The sequence below is a fragment of the Rhinolophus sinicus genome, chromosome 3 (genome assembly GCF_057876585.1).
Source record: "Rhinolophus sinicus isolate RSI-liver-muscle chromosome 3, RSI-T2T, whole genome shotgun sequence".
Taxonomy (NCBI): Eukaryota; Metazoa; Chordata; class Mammalia; order Chiroptera; family Rhinolophidae; genus Rhinolophus; species Rhinolophus sinicus.
In genome coordinates this window covers 158178252-158199338 of record NC_142503.1, presented here as the reverse complement: position 1 = coordinate 158199338, position 21087 = coordinate 158178252, and the positions used below count along the sequence as shown (strand labels likewise).

The following is a 21087-nucleotide window of genomic DNA, read 5'->3' as shown; positions in this document are numbered from 1 at the left end:
ATATTTTTCTGTGTGTGTTCCCAAGCAAGGGACTTTTATTTGTTTTATTGACATACAATTGACATAAAATATGATATTAGTTTCAGGTGTACAACATAATGATTTGATATTTGTATGTATTGTAAAATGATCACTACAATAGGTCTAGTTAACATCCATCATCACACAGTTACAATTTTTTTCTTGTGAGGAGCACTTTAAAGATTTACTCTCTTAGCAACTTGCAAATATACACTAGAGTGTTATTAACTATAGTCACCATGCTGTACATTACATCCCCAGGACTTATTTATTTGCAAGGGACTTTAAAATCCAAAAACTTGGGGCGCTTAAGAAAAGCAGGCCACATATTTCAATTTCTCCCCAAATTTCTTACCACCTCCCCAATGTGTCAGATTTGTATATTCGCCACTCCCCCTAGATCATGGGTTTAAATTTCTCAGAACCTAACATTTTTAAATGGTGCCTCAGTGTAAGATGGATTTTTTCCAAGTAAAGGTTACAGGGTGCGGTGCATTGTCTTGGAGTTTTACCAGAGGCAGAACGGTCGTGCTCCTGGAGCAGAACCTTCAGGGTAGGGCACCAGAGGTGTGCGAGGCTCATGAGCGAGGTCAGGGTTGGGGCATTATTGGGAAGCTGTCTGCAGGCAGTCTGGGGGCAGCGCTCCAAAAGGGTGGATACAAGTGGCTCGCTCGGAAGTGTCTTAGCGGGGCAGGGCCGAAAAGGGTCCAATTCCCACCTGGATTAAGATGGTTCCGATGGGATCATAGTTTTCAGTCTCCTGAGTCATAGCCAGGGCCGAGGAGGGCTGCCTCCCCCTGAGGCCGGGTCTGCAGGCCTGGATATTTTCTGCGGAGGGAGCTCGTCCCCATGGCAACACCAAGCGCGGCCCGGTCTGTTCCACACCGGGAGCGGAAGAGGGGGTGAGAGAGGAGTCAGGGCAGCCCGGCCTTTCCGAGAAGGCGCCGTTCCTGGCGTGTCCCCCCCCTCGCGCCAGCGGCCGTGGTATGGCCCAAGGCGGAAGCGGCCTCCAGACGGAACCGGCTCAGGAGCGCAGTTATGGCTGCGGGAGTCCCCTGTGCTCTCATCACCAGCTGCTCTTCCACCTTCACTGGAGATCGACTGGTCCAACGTGAGTAGCGAAGCTCGTAGACAGACCTCCAAGCTCCCTGAGCCCCGGCGGGCGACAGCCTCAGCACCGCGGCTTCCCTCCGGGCCTTTGTCCCCGTCGCGGGCCTCGGGCTCTTCCTCCACTCTGCGCTGGCCTGAAGCCCCTCGGGTGCCCCTCAGACTTGGTGGAGGTGCCCAGTCCCCCCGGGTTCGCACCTAGCTTTTACACCCATCGCTCTTCTGCCTGCCCGGGCCACTGTTGCATATCTTGTAGCTTTTTCAGTAACGTGAGACACCCCTGTCCCGCCTGGCCCACGGGTTTTTGCGGGGATCCTTTGAGATGAACCCAAAGGCACTGTGGGAATTGTACCAAGTTACGCGAGTGTAAATGCAGGAATTTCGATGTTTGTTGCTATCCCTGCCCTGGAGGTAGTTTGCTTCCTCTTGGTTACCCCTTAATGTATAAATTATGAGACTTGGTAGCCTCGTCCCCGACACTCTTATTCACTGCCTTGTAGGCTTTCTCTCCGCCAGCCTTAATTTTGGGGTATTACTAGGCCTAGTCCCTTTGCCTCTGCACCTTCATAGTGGCTGGCAGACTAACTCTTAAAAGAAATCGTAGGCGAGGAGACCAGTGTAAAGGATAGGTCATAGGACTGGATCATAGGCCCTTCTACTAAAGGACTCTGGGAAGCTGATTATAACTCAAGGCTCCCGTTTTCAATGTGTGGCCTCGAGTTAGAGGAGTGTTCTCGCTGTAAGAGAGTGAAGTGAGCACGATTAACCTCTGCCTTTTAGGTTCTTATCTGTAAAATGATGATAATTTTCACAGGATTGCTGTGCTTAACCCAGAAGCTGGCACATGGTAAACATTCGATACATGGCAGATATTATTAAAGCACGTTTTCTCTCCCATCCTTATTTTCCTGATCCATAAAATGGGGCATATGGACCTATTTCCCAGATTGTTTGAAGGACAGGTGATGAGACAGTTTGAGCACTTTGTAAACTGTAAAGCATCAGACAACTATGATTTTTTCCCCTGAACTTGTCAGGTGACAGAATTAGACAGGATGTCCCTCCAGCACAAATATTCTATAACTCACTTATAATGCTATCACTTATAAAGGTCCTTGCCTGGGTAAAAGTTTAATTATAGCAATTACTAAATGGTAACTGCTCTAATTATGCCATTTTCTTACCTGTAAGCAGTGCTCCTTCCCCTTTATTTCCTTACTTTTCTTTTGTTAAAGTAGTTTTATGGAAGTAGTGCATACTCATTAAAGATTTAGCATATGGAGAAAATGTCCTTCACGGTCTCATCACTCAAACACAAATACTGTTAATGTTTCTGTGCATTTTCTTCCAGTCTTTTTTCCAATGCATAGATTTTTTTTAATTGTAATTACATTTCATATGTAATTTTTAGCCTCTTATGTGATTTTTACATTAATATATATTTTATATAATAAAATTTTAAAATATTTCATATTTTTAGAAATGTATAAAAATAAATTTTTATAAATATATGCACTTATAGATTTATAATATATATTACATGTGATTTATATAATAGATATGTTTATGTAAAATATATTGTATATTTTATATTTAACATTTTATATGTAATTTTTATTCTGATAGTTTTTATTTAACATATTATAAATTAGTTTTCATTATATATTACATTTAGTGAAATTCTGTCAGACTTTGCTTATGGTGTATTTAACTTTCCAAAAAAATTACAATTGACCATTGAACAACATGGGTTTCAACAGTGGGCATGGGTCCACTGATACGCAGATTTTTTTCAGTACTGTAAATGTATTTTCCCTATGATTTTCTTAACATTTTCTTTTTTCTGGCTTACCTTATTGTAAGGATACAGCATATACATAACACAAAATATATGTTAATCAACTGTCTATATTATTGGTAAGGCTTACAGTCAACAGTAGGCTATTAGTAAAGTTTTGGGAGGAGCTGCATGGGGGAGGTCGGCTCCCCTAACCCCCCCGCGTTTTTCGAGGGTCAACTGTATATGCATTTGGATTTCCATTACTGATATATAAAAGGCCTCTCAAAGCCAGTCTCAGAAATATGTGTTAAGTATTCCGATGGCTATAGTACTCTATCATGTACTTTCAGGATCAGAATTGGAAGATGTGGTCACTTCCTTGGAGGAGCTGATTACCTATAGTTGGCAAATAACAGTTTTTCTTTAGAGTATAATGGCATCATTGGGGGGAAATTAATTCTGTAAAATAATCCACTTTATACATATAAAATGCCTCTAAATAACTCAAAAGCCAACTTTTGTGTTGGTTAAAATTAGATGACCTTTCCTTTGTGATTCCATTAATGTTACATAATGAAAAATAAGAGCAGTTACGTGAACAATTACTTGAGTAAAGGGAAAGTGCACTGTAAAAGAGGGCTTTATAATTTCTTCCCGGGTTAATGAGTGGGCTAACAGTGGATAGTATTGGAATGTAGCATTTGCTGAGCATTCATTATGTTTTACCATAATTAAGGATTGAATTAAATTAATCACGAATTGAGTCTAATTTTGGCATAAGAGATGGAGACTACCATAAGGAAGGACTTTTGTCGAGTGTTCAGTGATATTAGGCCGTAGTATTTTTGACTGAATCTGATCTACCTTTTTGGGAAGGTTTAGTTTCATTCCATGCATCAGGAAGAGGAACCTTTCGGGTTTCCTCTTTCCTCCGACACCTGATCTGTTTTACTGCTTTTAGCCAACAATGGGGAAATATTTCATTACCAAATAAGCAAGGTTGTTATAAATATACATGAAATAAAAATCCATAGCCCTCTACTATGGGTAAAGTGCATGCATGGACTTTGAGAAACTTTTTTTTCCCGATTTTGTCACTCCAAGGCCGTATTTACAGTATTGTGGCTGGGTGTCTGGCATCAGATGAAATGGGCATTACAGACTTGCAGTGTCGATTTTTAAAGGGAAATGAAGGTTCAGGACGCTTGAGGGACTCGTGCAAGGCTATATGTGGTGTGAGAGCAGGTATCTGTACTCCAGGGCCAAGCATCTTTCCACTTTACATACATGTGCATTTACTTTTATTCTGGAAAAGTGTATTCTGATATTAAGCATAAAGTTAGTCTCTGTGCCAGTTACTGTAGCTAAAATGAGGACTAAGGGACTTACTATATACCTGCCCTCAAGAGGGATGTAGTAAAAGTGTGTGCTCCACCTGTGAAAATATTAAATCGTAGGTACCTAAGTTTTAACATCTTACTCTACCTTCCAAGAAGGAACTTTAGATAGAAAAGTCCCTGGAGACTTGTTTGGTTTGAAAATATGTAATGCCACTCAGCAACTACATATGAGCCATTCAGGTTCTACAGCTGAACATTTCTTTCTTTTAGTGAAATGTGGGAATTTGGAGATCTTATATCAAGCATTTATATGTGCATCAGTACTCTTCTCAAACACGTTTCCACATTGTTTAATTGGGTTCTTGTATCCCTGTGAAGTCAGGAAGTCAGGTTCTCTCCGTTTTATTATGTAAATGTAGAAACCAAGGCTTGGACATGCGAGGGGACTTGTCCCAAGTGCTCAAGTGGTAAGTGCTGGAGCCCATGTTCATATTCAGGATTTGTGTCCTTGAAATGTGTGGGTGAAATGTGTGGGAATTCCTTAGCAATCAGAACTATTCAAATTTAAGGTGGCATCAGTATGCCACCTTAACAATAGAGATTAACCCTAAAAGAAGGTTTTAAAATAATTACACAGGCTAAGCCAGCCGTCATTTATGACATTGCTTCTTTGGGAAACATTCTTCTTCAAGACTGGGAGTTTGTTTCTAGGTCTGTCAAACTCCTGTACTTACAAAAGGATCTTAAAGTGATTTACTAAGGTGAACATCCTTATTTCAAAGATAGGGGCTACTGTACAGCTTAGCCAACATTGTCTAGCAAGAGAAGAGGGATAAGAGCCTTGGTCTTTTAACTTGCATTTTTCTGTAGCTGTTCGAGGTATTCTGAGTGGAGCCTTTTGGTTTACTCTGGGAATAAGGAATAATTTTTGCTTAAGTAAAGTTACCTGTTTAGTTGTGGTAGGAGGACCCTGCTTTGAATTGTGTATTTCCGAGTCTTGATTTTCTTCAAAGGAAGAAAGTTGGGTCAGCAGCATCTGTCTCAAGGGCCTAGAGCTGTCACCACCGAGTGAGCGATTCAGTAGGTGGCCAGTGATTTCAACCACTAATGGGTCTGGGGAATGGTGATTTGTTTTTAGGTATGACACTTAATATATTTTAAATTTTTCAATTAAATTAAAAGAGGGCTTAAGATTTTTGTCTTTATTTAAAAAAAGGATAATAAGTCATCAACCTAAGGAGGAGGAAAGATTAAATACACGTTCATATTCCTTCCAGGCCCAAAGGGACTTAAAAAACACATCTCTGTTACCTTCTAATGTGCATGTGTGTTTGTGAGAGTGTGAAATTAAAGCTCAAAACGTTGAGATTTTCTAAGGTTTACAGCTCATAAAAGTTGGGGAGCCAATATTCAATTCCAGTTCTTTTATACATGTACACTGTAACGACAGCCAGAACTGTATGTGTTGACGGTGGAGGTACGAATAGGAGAGATTCCAGCAGAAGATTTTACTACTGAGAACTTCTTTGGCTCATAGGTTAACACTTTCTCTTTTATGGTAGTTGGTGCCTTAGTAGATAAACTGCAAGTGTAATAATAAATGAAAATGCCTCTACTGGTGCCCAATTTGTGTACTTACTCATGGAGTAGACATTTGACTTTGTGTGTGAAGTTTTAGATTAATTCCCTTAGATATTGTTAATGAGTTAAATGATTATAAGGTGCTTGTCTTCCTCATAAATGGCATTCCAGTAAATGGGGGTGAAAAGTAGGAGGAGAAACCACTGGAAAAATGGTATGCATCAGCCCACATTGCACAAAACCATCCTCCTGGAAGATTCTGAGTGTATCTAGACTCAGACCTTTCGTTCAGGGCCGTCTAACTGCTTGTTTTTGTATAGAAAAGGTAAAACCTCTAGAAAGTATGCAGTGGTCATTTGGTTTCAACAACTGGCTGCCTTTTGACCTGTATAATTCCTCAGCAAATAAAAGCACTCAAAAAATAATGAAATCTGATATAAACCCATTTTTTAAAAAGGTTAAAGTATGGAAATTGTTTTAAATATGACTGACAAGAATAGTAATCTGGATATGACGTCGTATTTACGTTGGAGCCAGTGCACCACAAACACATCTCTAATAATGACTTATTCAGGAAGCAACACTGACGTAGGTGAAGACAGAGAGGATAGTTATGATATTTTAGGTTCAGTAACAAGTAACCTATTTAGGATTTAATTTTCCACACAGACCTGAAGGCTGGTTCTACACAGAGGTGGGTGCAAGTATTATTGTTCTGGGATCAAAATCAGTACGCTCGGAGCAGGAAAATGGGTGATCATTTAGTATTACTAATAAAGAGAACTGTTATGCTGACGTAAGAGAATTGCCATTCTGTCTGAATTCTGCTGGATTTTTGTAGGGGGAAAAATGTGTGAATTGAGCACTGAGTGAGTGCTCCCCTCTTCCTCACTGATTTTAAGTTAACTTTTCGTTCCACAAATATTGACTGAGTCTCTTTACTTGTGCCATCGATGCTCTAAGTATCTGAAACATGCCCTGGCTGCCTACTTCATCAGTAAAATGAAAGCATTATCTTCCAGCTTTCATGATTTCTTTGGCAGCTGTATGGGGGTGTCATTTGAATATCATAAAAATCCACCTGTTTTAAATGTAGACCGTTTCTATCCTAGAAGGAAACCTTGTACCTGTTTGTAGTCACTCTCCATCCCACCCCCAGCTCTAGGCAACTGCTAGTGTATTTTCCATCATTACAGATTTGCCTTTTCTGACTATTTCGTATAAAAGAAATCATGTAATACATGGTTTCTTGTGTCTGGCTTCTTTTACTTAGCTTAATGTTTTTGAGATTAATCCATGTGGTAGCATGTGTTTCTCATTCCATTGTATGGCTACACCACATTTTATTTATCAGTTCATCGGTTCATAGACATTTGGGTTGTTTCCACTTTTTGGCTATTAAGAATATTCAGTGCTGTTACGGGCAGTCTAAGAAACTATTGTACTATTTTAAGAAACTGCCAAACTGTTTTCCACAGTGGCTATACCATTTTACATTCCCATCAGTAATGTATGAGGGTTCCAACTTCTCTGCATTTTTGGCAACACTTGTTATTATCTGTATTTTTTATTTTAGCCATTCTGGTGGGTGTGAGGTAGTGTCTCATTGTGGTTTTGACTTACATTTCCTTAACTAATGATGTTGAGAATCTTTTCATGTGCATATAGTCCATTCATATATCTTCTTTGGTGAAATGTCTATTCAAATCCTTTGCCCATTTTTAAACTGTTTTTTTTGTCTTCTTATTAGACAAAATGAGTTGTTAAAGTACTTTAGATACAATATTCTAGTTACAAGTCTCTTATCACATATAATTTGCAAATATTTTTTCCCATTCTGTGGCTTGTCTTTTGGTTTTCTTGATGGTATCTTCTGAAATGCGAAAGTTTTTAATTTCAATGAAGTCCCATTTATCAATGGTTTCTTTTTCCAAGTTCCTTTGTGTATTGCCCAGTCATGACTTTACCCTTCTTGAAGGACCTTTTGGAAACGGGGATGTTGGATCTCTGTTAGCTTTGTGATGTTTTTCCAATAAACTAAACTTATTTTCAATATTTGAATACAGGGACTACAGAGCAAATGTTCTTCATGAAACTTACTCTGTGTGGGACATTTTTCTCAGACATGTTTCCCTTCTTTCACAGTAAGCTTGTATGTGCTGCAGATACCATTGTCATCCTGAGCAGACATTGATGTTTTTTGTGAGGTTTTATTGCTCTATGCTGATTTGTTTATGAAAACTTACATTTGAATATAAAAATGACTTTCATCTCATAATTGTCCTCTTTCGGCTTATGTGTTCTGTCTTCCAGAAAACCACCATTCATAAATTATTTTCAAAGCATCTAAGATTAATTGCCAGGTAATTTTTGTGGTTAAAATAATTAAAGAAGACATGTGAGATAATATTTTATCAGAGATAGATTTTATTAGATACAGATGCAAGGCATTTATATCTGTGATGGGGGGTTATGATGCCTGGCTGTAAAGGCGAGTTTCAGTTCTATGAGATAACAAAACCAACTTTGCATTTTGAACTTTTATTTTGCTTCATGAATACTGCTAAATCAGGTTCACGAGTTCCTTTGTTTTAGATCAGGGTTTCTCAACCTTAGCACTGTTGGCATTTTGGGCCGGGTAAGTCCGTGGTGTGGCGGCTGCCCTGTGAATTGCAGGGGTTCGGCAGTACTCTTGGCCTCTGCCCACTGGATGCCAGTAGCGTCTCCCCACTTGTGACAACCCAAAATGTTTCCAGATGTTGATATATGTCCCCTGAGTAGCAAAATCACCTCCCCATAAAAAACCACTGCTTTAGATGTATATCTAGAACTACGATTTTGAATAAATAGTAATAGTAATGAAATTCAGAGAAGCCCCCCCCAACCTACAAATATGGGAAGGAATTGTCCATCAGCTGTGCCACTGGGGTGGATAAAGTGGTCTTTGCATGTAGCCCATAAAACTTAGAGGCTGATGCTTCCTCCTTAGCCTCACAAAACACTTCTCCATAGTCTCTCCTTGCTGCCAGCTTTATGTTTTTGTGTGCATGTGTGTCTCACTGCATTGTGAGGTCTTCTAGTAAGGGCAAGCAGAGACCACGGAGCTCCCCCTCACGCCCCCTCTGTTATTTTAGGGTGAAGCTGTGTCCAATTCCAAATGGCTATTGGGAGAAAGTAAACTTGAGGAAAAGGAGGAGGACTGGCTTGATTTCCTCCACTTCAACTTTTAAAACTTTTCCACTGTGATATAAAAAGCCCCAGAGCACGTGGAAATGTGAATTTAGAGTGTGACCAGAGCGAAGGAGTGCGCGAGGGAAAGGTAATTAAGTGTTGTAAGCAAACCAGAATTGCTGTACTCTTGTTAAAACAGTGGTATGTTGCTTTAACTCAATCCAGTTACTCCTCCTTCAGCAACTTAATATGCTCCAGTAATTGATCTGTCATACAGACTGAAACAAATACTGCATATCCAGTGGACCCTTGCACATTATGGGGGTTAGGGACACTGATTCCCCCACACAGTCAAAAATCCACATATAACTTGTGAGTCTCCCAAAACTTAACTACTGTACTTGCACCAGGAGGCTGTAGGATGATTATTCAGAGAGTCACAGATGTGAATTTCCCGACATTTGTCTCTGTAAAGTCCCAACTTTAACATTACAGTTTTAACCTTTAAATGGCACAGGCTCCATTGCAGCAGTATCAGATACTAGTCCTCGGGGAGTAATCTGTTAGTTAATAACTGCCACGAAGTATTTGACAGAGCAGCACCCATCTTGAATGACATTCTCCTGAAATTGTGGCCTTGGAATTCTAACTGGCTGCAGCAGCATGGAACCATTGTGATTTGTGAAAGTCTCTCTTTGTTTATCCTTGCTGGTTTTAATGAAAACTCTGGCTTTCGTATTTTTTTCCCAAATTACATTTTGCTCCATTTTTTGCTTTCATAATGGCTACTTTCCCCTTCAACTGACGCCAGACTCTGCTGCCTCCTATAATTTTCCTAATTGCTTTCTCTCCTGTCTCGGTTTATGCCTTAACAATGGAAAAGAAAAATATTAGAAGGCATATTTTGGGAAGGGAGGGGCCAGAGCAGCTCAAAGGACGTGGCTATTTCCTAATTGTAATGTGTCTTATTAACTCCTCAGTGCACCTCTGACCTACCCTCCTGGCTGTAGTGTTGTCACAAATGCAAAAAAAAACTGAAATGGGAAGGAGGAAATGAGTATACTGAGGGCCTACTGTGTGTCTGTACTTAGGCATTGTTTCACTTAATCTTCAAGAAATGTTTCTGTCCCCATTTGCTGGTGAGGAAATGAGACTTGAGGGTTAATTTGTCCTCCTCACAGAGGGCCAGCATTCAGATGCCCGTCTGTCTGACTCCAGGTCTGTGTCACTTTATGGCCTGGCCTTTTCCGGTGCCATGACAAAGGGAAGGGAGAGGAGCTTCTGGTCCCAGAACAGGGTTACCATGAAACATACTCATATCTGGGGTTCACGTATGATACTTCGCTTGTAGAGGCAGTTTCAGTCTGTGAGAAAGAATAAAACCAACTCCATTCTCAGAAGAGCGCTCATTTCTGGAACAATCATCTTAATTTGAAGTGGCAGCTGTCACTTTCCTCAGAGCATAGAGTATAAGATTTAACCACTGGACCACTTTTCTTCACAAAGAATGCCATTAGTTAAGTGTACATTAATTCTACTGGTATTAAAAGTGTCCTTAATTCGACTAAAGGAGATTTGAATAATCCAAAAACTATCAATGCACTTAGTTTGAAATGCACTTATTTTGTCTTTTTTGACTGGGGTGGATAGGTGAGGGGGTAGGTAGGAGTAATATATATATATACACACACACATATATATATGTATATATGTATGTGTGTATGTGTGTGTGTATTTGTGTGTGCGTGTGTGTGGGGGGGAGGATATTTGTTGTGTTTTGGGAACTTCAGTTGGCTTCCTAATTCATGCTAAAGAGAATTATCACCTCTTATTGATTCTGAACCGTAGAAAGCTAGCTGCCTCCTTTCTTGCCAAATGTACACTTTCTCTGAGGGAAGGAACATGAGCGTAGACCGGGAGTTGTGTGGGAGGGGGAGGTGTTGGATCACCGAACTGAAATATTCCTTGGCACACAGCTTTCTTCAACTCTCTTGAATCTTTCTTTTTCACTAACTTGCCGTTTGGGACTCTAGGGGAAATGAGTTCACCAAGGAAGTGAGAAAGTAAACAGGAGTTGCTGGAGACTTGGTGGCTGTGTAAAACAGCTTCTCAAACAGGGAAAGAGATTTATACTTGCACTTAAAATTGAGGGAAAGGTTTATATTTGCTACTGGATCTGGGTTGACATTTAACTTCTCTCATCTGAAAACACTACAAATTAACTATTTTAAGCTGTGAAACCAAGTTTGTAGTAACAGACCCAGCAATTAATCATCTAGTATGTTCATCTCTTAAAAAATGATGTATTACAGCTCCACCAGGTGGCTGCCAACAGTGGGAATGAGCCAGGCTGACGTCCACCAGGAGGGAGAAACGGCTCCGGATTGCATTTGTGCACCATATCCACTACATCAAATTCAGTTTAATAAAGGGCAGAGGAGAGACTTTTGCAGGTTTTTCTAGGAAGTCTGTCTGGCAACCCCTCCACCCCCCCAAACACACACACGAGATCACTATGACTCACTTTTGACATCTAAATACCTGAAACCCATACACCGTTTTCTGATGCGTAATTGGGCTGCAGGCTCATGTGTTGTGGTGCCCTCGTTCTGACTCTTATTTTTGGTTTACATAAAAGGGGAAAGGGTACTGCAGGCTTCTGCCCCGTAGACCCTCGAGTGCGATCTGGCTCAGATGCTAAGTATCATAATGTGTGATGCTTCACAGTGCAGTAGGAAAGACTGCTGGTGACCTGAATTCTGTTTTATGCTCTGCTCCTTTTAGAAGGTGGCTTCTTTTTTCTGGCTTTCAGTTTTATCATCTGTGAAATGAGTGAATATATACTGGCTGATCTCCAGAAACTCTTAGCCATGTGCGTAAGCGTTGGAGTGATTTTGATTTTAATTTGGAAAAAAATAAACTTGTTAAACATTTGAAATCAAATAGAAAAGATGAGGGAGATGAACTATATTTAGTGTAGATATTTACATTTTTTAAATTAAGCTCTGCATTATGATATTGATGATGAGAACTGGAATGAAGCAGTCTTCAGTATTCTCCATCTAGTTCTAATACGGCACAGATGTGGTAATAAAGGCCATATGCAGCCTTGCTGAAAGTATCAGATTAGATATAAAATGTTAAAAATAAGTAAATTGAGGTATCAAATTGTTTTAGGCAGCACAAAGAATTTTAAAAAAAGTCCAGCTACTAAAACATTGAACGGTGAAATTTATTTTCCCAATTTGTTGGTTCTATTCTCATCTAGGTTTTTTGGTTCTATTCTTGAGGTTTAGAGAAAAGAGAAAGAAATAGCTTCTTTCTGTGTCCTAAGTAAATATCTTAGTTATTTGACAACCAAAGATAGTATAAAATTGAAATTTTAAGTGCTCTGAGTACCACTTGTTGGTTTGTTCTTTTGTATTCTAAACATTGATTAATAAAATGAACCATCCTCCATACATTTTAACTGATTTTATTTTTTCATGTTAGGTGAAGACACTGTCTTGAAAAAAAGCCATAACCCAAATTTTATTCCAGTTTTTAACAATACAACCAGTTTAGGAAATACCACTGACTGTAGTGATGATATAGGTACTAGTCCCATGGTCCTTGTACTTTCCCCATTGACAAGTGAATTTATTATTTTGCTATTTCTGCATTCCCTTTTAAAAAAAAAAAGTGAATTCATTATCTAAAAAAATTACCCGGGAATGAAGACTGACCCATATGGTGGCTCCTCCTACCTTTTTAGAACAATCAGGTTCTATATTTTTGCTACTATCCTTGTTTTAGTTTGCCTTCTTCCATATGTGCTTTTATTGGCATATTGCTGTGCCACCTGCTTGGAGTTGGGAGTATTAACTCTGAGTGCAACATAGACTGATCTAGGAGTGTTCTTTCCTGTGAGACATTCAGATGAAAAGAGAATCTTTGATTTTACTAACTTACGTGTTTTTCCGGCTTATTTCCTACCTGAACTTGACATAAGGCTCCGTGAGGACATTGTATCTGGTTGCTATGGAATTGATTGATAATTAATAAAGAGTATGACTTTAGGTAGAAATTAAGCAGAGAGAACTGCTGCTTTCTTAAAGAGACTGGATAAACTCAAGAGATGCAAATATTGGCACAGACCCTTTATTAATTTAATAATTCTGGTTTTGGTGGAAAATTTTAGAAAGTTAGTTTTAAAGTCTGCCTTACCTCAAAGGTAAAGTCTTCAATTCATTTTAAATTTAATTTTTTTTGTTTAACAAGTTTCATGTTCAGTTCCTCCTAATAGCCACATGATGAAAGTTTACCAATGAAAAAGACACACATACACACATACACACACAGACTTTATATATGATTATACGTTATTCTTAGCAGTTGCTTGAACTAAATAATTTTCCCAAGTCTTCTTGTTGAGCAAAAACTATGGCAGTGTTCCAAATACATATTTTTAGCTCTGGAATTTAAATTTTAATTTCTACTTTCCAGTGTTCTAACTGTGAGTTTGAGAAATATTTTACGTGTTCATCTTATTATGCATTGAAAGGAGTTTGTGGCCATTTTGCTGTACATTCTTACAATTACCCAGTTAGTGGCATGTCATTTTATTTATCTAAGTTCATTTTCCACATCTGTGTAAAATGGAGGTTGTGGGTATGGGCATGAGACGGGGAGTAGGTTAGAACAATTTCTAATGTCTCTTCCAGTTCTCAACATTTTATGACATTATAGAAGCAAAATGCTTCGATGGTTCCATGACCACATCTATTTTTGTCCATCATTGACTTGGCCTGTACTGTAAGAATTTCATTAGCTGTACCCAGGCTGCATGTGGGTTTCTGAAAGATTTAGTTATATTCTAAGTCATTTAATTTGCTTGGCTATTATACGTTTAAAATTTGCCCGAAGTGTCTTTGTCAAACAAGAATTTGAGTTGGCTTTCAAAGAATCTGAACATAAATGGAATTGGAGTCATTATCAGTATCCATTCTTTTACTAGTTGAATTAATGTGTAAGCATTTGGCCCAAGGAATGTGTGTAACTCTTCATTTTATTAACGGGTTAGCCTTAATGCCATATTCCTCTTAGCTTGCAATAAATACGGAATAGTATGGGCATGAGTAGAATCCCGCATTTTTTAGGATTCTTATATCTTCCATCTCCCATGAAGTCCATAAGCAGTAAAACAAATACAGCTGTCATTCTATCTCTCCTACTTGCTCTTTTCTAGGAGTTTGGTTAGATGATTATTTTGTTCTCTACTACTATCTAAATCTAGTCAGAATACTTTTTGTGTTCTTAAAGAAAAGAGCCAATGAGTTATATTATGTCACCATTACTTCTACAATCTAATGATCAGAGAAGAAAACGCCCTGATAAATGTGAGGCCCTTTGAAATCCTTGCACGAAGGGAAGCAGCCAAAGTACCATATTAATCTAGTATCTTATTGGGAAAATTGCCCTGTGTCTATTGGTTTTGCACTTGCCATAGTGATGTTGTGTCATTTATCTAGATATCCTTGGAACAGAAGATCTTATTGTGGAAGCGACTGCTAGTGATGCTGTGAGATTTTATCCTTGGACCATTGATAATAAATACTATTCAGCGGATATCAATCTATGTGTGGTGCCAAACAAGTTTCTTGTCACTGCAGAGATTGCAGAGTCAGTCCAAGCGTTTGTGGTTTACTTTGACAGCACACAAGTAAGATTTTGTTTTCCATGGACTCTTGAATAAAACATTATCTTGGGCTTTCTTTCCCCCACTCCCCATCCCCCACCCCCACTCCCCATCCCCCACCCCACCCCACCCCCCATACCCCCCCACCCCCGCCTTTTCTATGAGTGAGTTCTCTTAATGTCTCTTTTTCTGGCTTTGTCTGTATGTTTGTTTTGCCTCCTCCTAGAAATCTGGTCTTGACAGTGTCTCCTCATGGCTTGCACTGGCAGAAGCCTGGTTACCTGAGGTGATGATCCTGGTCTGTGATAGAGTATCCGAAACTGGTAAGACACCTGGATGGGACACACACGTTTGCCATTGCTTGGTAAACAGTACATTTGATCCCTCAACTTAGAATAGTACGTCACATGTGACTGTATTACTTTACAAAATATTTTCAACTATTTCTTTTTGGAATCTGGCAATATTTACTTTTTTTTTTTTTTTTTTTTTAAGAATAGGCACTTTGGGTTTGAGAAATCGTTTTCTTTCTATTGCTTTATCTTGGATACCTTTAGAATAACATTGACATTAATGGAAACACATTGAAATTTGTGGAGAGTATTGCGGCAGTATTCATGTTTTATTTTTACATATAAAGATTTTTTTGCATATTGTTTTAGGTGTAAACCGACAAAAAGCTCAAGAATGGTGTATCAAACATGGCTTTGAGTTGGTAGAACTTAGTCCAGAGGACTTGCCTGAGGAGGATGGTAAGTGTTTATGGCAGGGGGAAATATGGCATTTGGATTCAGATATGAGATTATTTAATTCAGGGAAGAAGAATCACACGGAAATTTAAAAAACAATTTTCCCCCCAGCTATTTGAAAAGATTTGTGCAGAATCCATTGATGTGGCTTTATCTTTAATGGAATAATCCATTTATTTGGTTTCACTATCCATTTTAGGGTTTTTGAAATGTTGTGTGTTTTTCTTATGGATAAAGTGAGAGGATTTCTACCTTAATCTTAGTCATTTCCCCAATCTCTTATCCATTCTCCACGGGGGAAAAAGGAGAGTTCGACCTATATTCATAAATAGGTAAAGTTTATGTTACTTGTTTTGACTTCCTAGTAACCTAACACTGAATTCCCATAGGGGTATGTCAGTCTTATTTGTATATCTTTTGGACATTTAAAACCAAAAACAGACCCAGAATGCCCTCTTGGGGTAGCTCTGCCCTTAACTGCCTTCTGCTGCAATCTGGACTTTCTATTTCTTCCCCCTCGTCATTTAATCACCCCCATTTGTCTTCTCATCTTTACTCCTTCCTAGTACACCTAGGCTAGCTGCCATGGGATCTACCAAGATAAGACAGATTTTGGCCCACCAAAAGGTTGTAGTCTGGTACAAGAGATAAAACATGTATACAAATAGTTGAATTACCAAGTGGGACATCATAAGTATTATAAAAAATCTATTGGTACTGTGGTATTTCAGAGACAGAAGAGACTATGTCAAAGAATGAATTGGCACCATGAACTCTCACATGTCGACTGTTCCTGGGGAAGAAATGGAAAACATACTGGAATTGTATTTAGAGGACTGGTGGGGACATGGCATTGAGAAGATGCCACTTGTTCCAAAAGACATTTTAGGCCAGGGCAACCAATACAAGTTAAGCTCCGTAGATAGGATATAAGTAATCATTACACAAAACATTTTTTTTTTTAAAGGAATTAAGAAATGTCTTTCTATGTTACGGCTTATTTAGAAGTTTTCCAAAATGTTACCTTTGGCAATAAAACCCTGCCAGAGAAGAAGAGGACTGAAATAAAAGGCTGGTTTTTCTCCCTGTACCTTTTCAAGAATTTTGAAAATTAACAAGTACAGTTCCTTCTTCCGTGTTTTTCTGGGTCCCCTAAAACTTGTGTCCTGTTCTGTGTATGTGAGCGTTTGTGCAATCCCTTATATCTGGTACTAGAATGTTCTCTTCTTCCCGTTTTCCTTGAGCGTCGACATTTGAGTCATTTATTTAAATCTGTTTTCATTTTGGAATCTCTGCTCCTTTATGCTACTACACTTCTCCTTGCTCCTTGTCTGAACAATGTTCTTGTATTAATTCAACTTAAGATTGATTTTTGGCATATCATCTTTAGGTAATGTAACTAAAACCTGCCTAGAATTTTTTAATACAAACAGTTATCAAGCCATGTACCCTCATCCTTTATTTGCATGTATTATTCAAACATCAGTTGGAGACTTTATGCTTGTTTGTATAAAATTTCATCTTATTGGCTCTTTATTTCAGATCATATTTTTGGTTCCTGGTTATATCATTTGAAGTATTAGTTATTCGTTCAAGAATTGAATCATTCATAGTTAAGATAAACATGCCTTTTATTTCTTCACTTAAACATTAATGATGCTAAACTCGTTTTTGTAGGGTATTTTCAGTTTAACCCTCACCGTATTTCTGTTACGTTGATAGGCTGGTATTCCTTAAATGATTCATCTGTCTGTCAGTTACTAAGTGCCTGCTCCGCTGTCTTTCAGGCGCTGTGTTAGGCAGTTGGGATAGTGAACCCAGTAAGACATGATTCCTGCCTTCAAAGAGTATCCAGCCTAGAGGAGAAGGTTACACAAGTAAATCATCAGTTCCAATGCATCTTTCCTCCAGGAGAGGTGTGCACGGAGTAGTGTCATCCCCACTTTTTTTGAGAAGAGCAGGAATAGGCCAGGCCACGTAGAGACAGGTTCTATGTGGACTGTGCTCTAGAAACTCATAGGAGAGAGACTTCTCTTTCAGCCACATGCAGTCTTATAATAATCATTATCTGAGGAATCTCCATTTCCTTTATACACATTCATACCTCCAGTGTAGCTAAGAATACCACCGTATTACTGGTTTGCTAACGGATGAACACCCTGTTGTTTAGAGTAGTATCGATGAAATTCCAGAAGCAGGGCAATACCAATACTAAATTAAGTAAACTAAATTGTTGGGTTTTTTTTTTAGTGATGCTTATCCTCTCTCTTACACTCTGGTTATGGTAATTTCATTTCTCACTCTTAAACTGTCTTTCTCTGATTAAGAAGTTCTTCTCCAGATGTCTCTTATAAACAATGTACTCTCCCACGATTCTATAATTAATACAAACTAGCATTTTCAGGAGAATATGAGTAGATGCCGTGTTTCTCCGAAAGTAAGACCAGGTCTTATTAATTTTTGCTCCCAAAAGACGCGTGAGGGCTTATGTTCAGGGGATGTCATCCTGAAAAATCATGCGAGGGCTTATTTTCTGGTTAGGTCTTATTTTCGGGTAAACACGGTGCCATTGGTGAAGCAATGGGGATGATGTTCTAATACGTATAAGCCTATCATATTGTGTGTTTTTGTCATTGTTTTAGTTTCTAGAATATTCTTATCAGGAGCTCTAAGCTCTGTATTTGCTTTATTTTTTTCCGTATTACATAAGTTATAATGTGAAGTAACAACTAAATGAGCAAAATAATTAAGCCACAGTTATTTAAAAATATGGCTTGGGGGATATATATACACACATGCATATACGTACGTGTATGTATAAGTGAATGTGTAAATACATATCTATTTTACCTCCCTGATTAGATGACTTTCCAGAATCTACAGGAGTAAAGCGAATTGTTCAAGCCTTGAATGCCAATGTCTGGTCCAATGTAGTGATGAAGAATGGTAAGTAACTTGGGACTAAAAGTCCTAAGGAGGTTTTTCTTCCTGGGCCTTGTAAGTTTTAAATTATTCGGATATATGTGGAACCATTAGGATTATATGAAATCCGTAGATTTGGTCCATTTTAAATCCCCAGTTGAAGCAAGAGCCAAAAGTAATATCTCTAAGAATTTTTACTATATGTTTATTAGTTAATTCAGTAAGAATTTAGAGCTTGCCTGTGATAATACCTAGCATTGTCTTTGGCTTTGAGGAGTACCCCCAATATTGTAAAGCATGACTCTCTCCTTAAGGAGCTCCTAGTCCACCTGTGGAATCAAAATGTGCAGTTTGCAAATGCTAGGTCCCCATGCAAGGCTGCCTGAGATGGTGCAGAATGACTGAGAGAAGCAGTAAATTCCAGGAGGTCAGAGGAGTGGCCTTTGCTGTGGGCTGGAGGATACAGAGAGAGCTTCAAGGAGAAAGCGGGTCTTGGCAGTAGCCTTGTGATTGGTGAAGGGGAAAAGTGACAAGCAGGGGAGGAAGCATGGCACCAATCATAATGGCTCTATAGTCTAGGGTCGCTAGTGGAATCTCGCCTGGCAATTGGAGCTAGCTTAGAAGAGAGAAGAGCTGAATGCTAGGCAGGAGAATCTGGCTTTTTAATGGTAGGAACTGGTGAATCACTAGAGATTTTTTAACAAGAGAGTCATGCAAAGAAGTTGGCATCTTTGAAGGATTAATATCATGGTGGTATGCAGGCGGGCATGCAGGTCTGGAGTCAGGGAGACCAGGCAGCTGTTGCAGTCTCACCAGTGAGTTGTTGGAGCCTGGTCTCACATGGTGGCCCTGGCCAGGGGTGGAAAGCTGGATCTCAACTACAGTATGAAGCTGGTAGGCTAGTTAGTGCACATGCGCCTCTGGTCTGTATCAGTTGGCTGGGGCCGCAGTAACAAAGTACCACAAATTGGATGGCTTAGAACAACAGGTATTTATTGTCTCACAGTTCCAGATGCCAGAAGTCCGAAATCAAGGTGTCAGCAGGGCCATGCTCCCTCTGAAAGTGATAGGGAAGGATCTGTTCCAGGGCTCTCGTCTCGCTTCTGGTAGTTCTTTAGCTCGTGGCAGCATAACTCCAGTCTTCACGTGGCATTCTTCCTGTGTACTGTCTATGTCCAAATTTCTTCTTTATATAAAGACAATAGTCATATTGAATTAAGGGCCTGTCCAACTCCAGTATGACTTCATCTTCACTAATTACGTCTAATGACCATATTTCTAACTAAGGTCACCTTCTGAAGTGTTGGGGATTAGAACTTCACCAAATGAATTTTGCGGGGATACAATTCAACCCATAACAAAGTCCTTTGGGAACTGCTGGCTGAGTAGTGTTTTTCTCTCTCGTAGCTCTTGGAACCTCAACAGGTATGCTGTGCTAGGGGAAACACTATAGACGGGAATAAGAAAAATCATATTTATAGTGAGCTAACCCAATCTTCCCCGAGATAAAAGGGCAAGTGGCAGATCGGTTTTATAGACGTAAAATATTTCATGTCAGTTTTTGGTCAACACTTGCGTGTTCAGTGAGACTGCGCGCTTTAGATCTGTTACCAACCGCGTGATCATTCAGAGGCTCCTTCTGGCATCGTAAGGTATCCCTTCCTCCTTCCCACTGGATTCTTTCTAGAGGATGTGTATGTAGTGTGTCTGCTGCATTGAATTGCAAAGATATGAGATACTATTGTATTGCAGTAGCATTCGGAATCAGACTCTGATAGATCTAGAAAAATTAAGGACATTTTAGCCTCTGTTGTCATCTTCCTGCTACCAAAACAAACTCAAACTCAAATTGAGGCTTGGTCGTTCCCATCTATTTATTCAGCAAATCTTTGCTGAGCATTTATCATAGTGAGACCATAGCTTCACTATAAAAACCTGTTTAAGGTATGGTACATAAACTGAATCGATTTGGAATAAAATTTTATTCAGTGATGCTTATGATATTTATGAGAACTATTTTCAGAAAAGCTTATTTGGCTTCAATCACTTTTTGAAACATCTGCCTCCCAAGTTGATACATTAAAGAAGTACTGCCTTGTAATTTACATTTGTGGCTATAAATTTAGAGTTTGGACTGAACACATTTTATTACTTTGGAATTATGGTCAAAGGTATTTTCTGAAAATATGCCATTCTACGAAGTGACAAGACACACTGGATTTTTCATGGCTCTTTGCCCTGGAGTATCTTTGCTTTCTTCTTTTTCGATAGTGTTGGTACATTGGTTTGCCATCAACCAAAAACCAAAATATTGCCATTAGCTTAATTCCACATTTAAGAGGATCCTGGCCTGTGTGGTATGAAGGAAACCTAACTGTCTTCTTTCTAGGAGGAGCCTTAGATACTGAAGTATCTAAGTGTCACTTGGATGTAGCCCAGGTCCTAGGAAGCATGAAGGACGTAGTTCTACAGCCCCACATCTTAGAGACAAAGCTCTATGAATATATGGTGGGTCCTATTACTCTCCCAGGGCGACCTGCCTCCTGTGCTCTTTGCAGAGCCTCGCTTTGCTGGTGGTCTGTGTGGGGGCCCAGTGAACTGCACCTTTCTCTCCGCAGGCTTTTCTTGAATGTTGTCTCCCAGCAGGTGCTCAGATTGGTTTACTTATTTTAGAGGGCCTCTCCATCTTCTCTACTTTTTCTCTTTCATTTCCACCCTTCTTTTCTCTTTCTCTCCTTT

The 21087-nt window shown here is 39.2% G+C and overlaps 2 protein-coding genes across 4 annotated transcripts in view; one reads left to right on the top strand and one right to left on the bottom strand.

Annotated features, from left to right (window-relative positions):
- IQCH (IQ motif containing H) overlaps positions 1 to 929 on the bottom strand; it is a 188267-nt gene extending 187338 nt beyond the window's left edge. For both annotated transcript variants that reach the window (XM_074327525.2, XM_088797317.1), the window contains exon 1: positions 740 to 929. In XM_074327525.2, coding sequence (XP_074183626.1) covers positions 740 to 790 — 51 coding nt within the window. In that variant the 5' untranslated portion in view covers positions 791 to 929. The remainder of the gene's footprint in view (positions 1 to 739) is intronic.
- A 53-nt stretch (positions 930 to 982) lies between these two features.
- The window catches only part of AAGAB (alpha and gamma adaptin binding protein), a 45918-nt gene continuing 25813 nt past the window's right edge, over positions 983 to 21087 (top strand). For both annotated transcript variants that reach the window (XM_019725618.3, XM_019725616.3), the window contains exons 1-5: positions 983 to 1132; positions 14511 to 14701; positions 14904 to 15000; positions 15340 to 15429; positions 18289 to 18372. In XM_019725618.3, coding sequence (XP_019581177.2) covers positions 1060 to 1132; positions 14511 to 14701; positions 14904 to 15000; positions 15340 to 15429; positions 18289 to 18372 — 535 coding nt within the window. In that variant the 5' untranslated portion in view covers positions 983 to 1059. The remainder of the gene's footprint in view (positions 1133 to 14510; positions 14702 to 14903; positions 15001 to 15339; positions 15430 to 18288; positions 18373 to 21087) is intronic.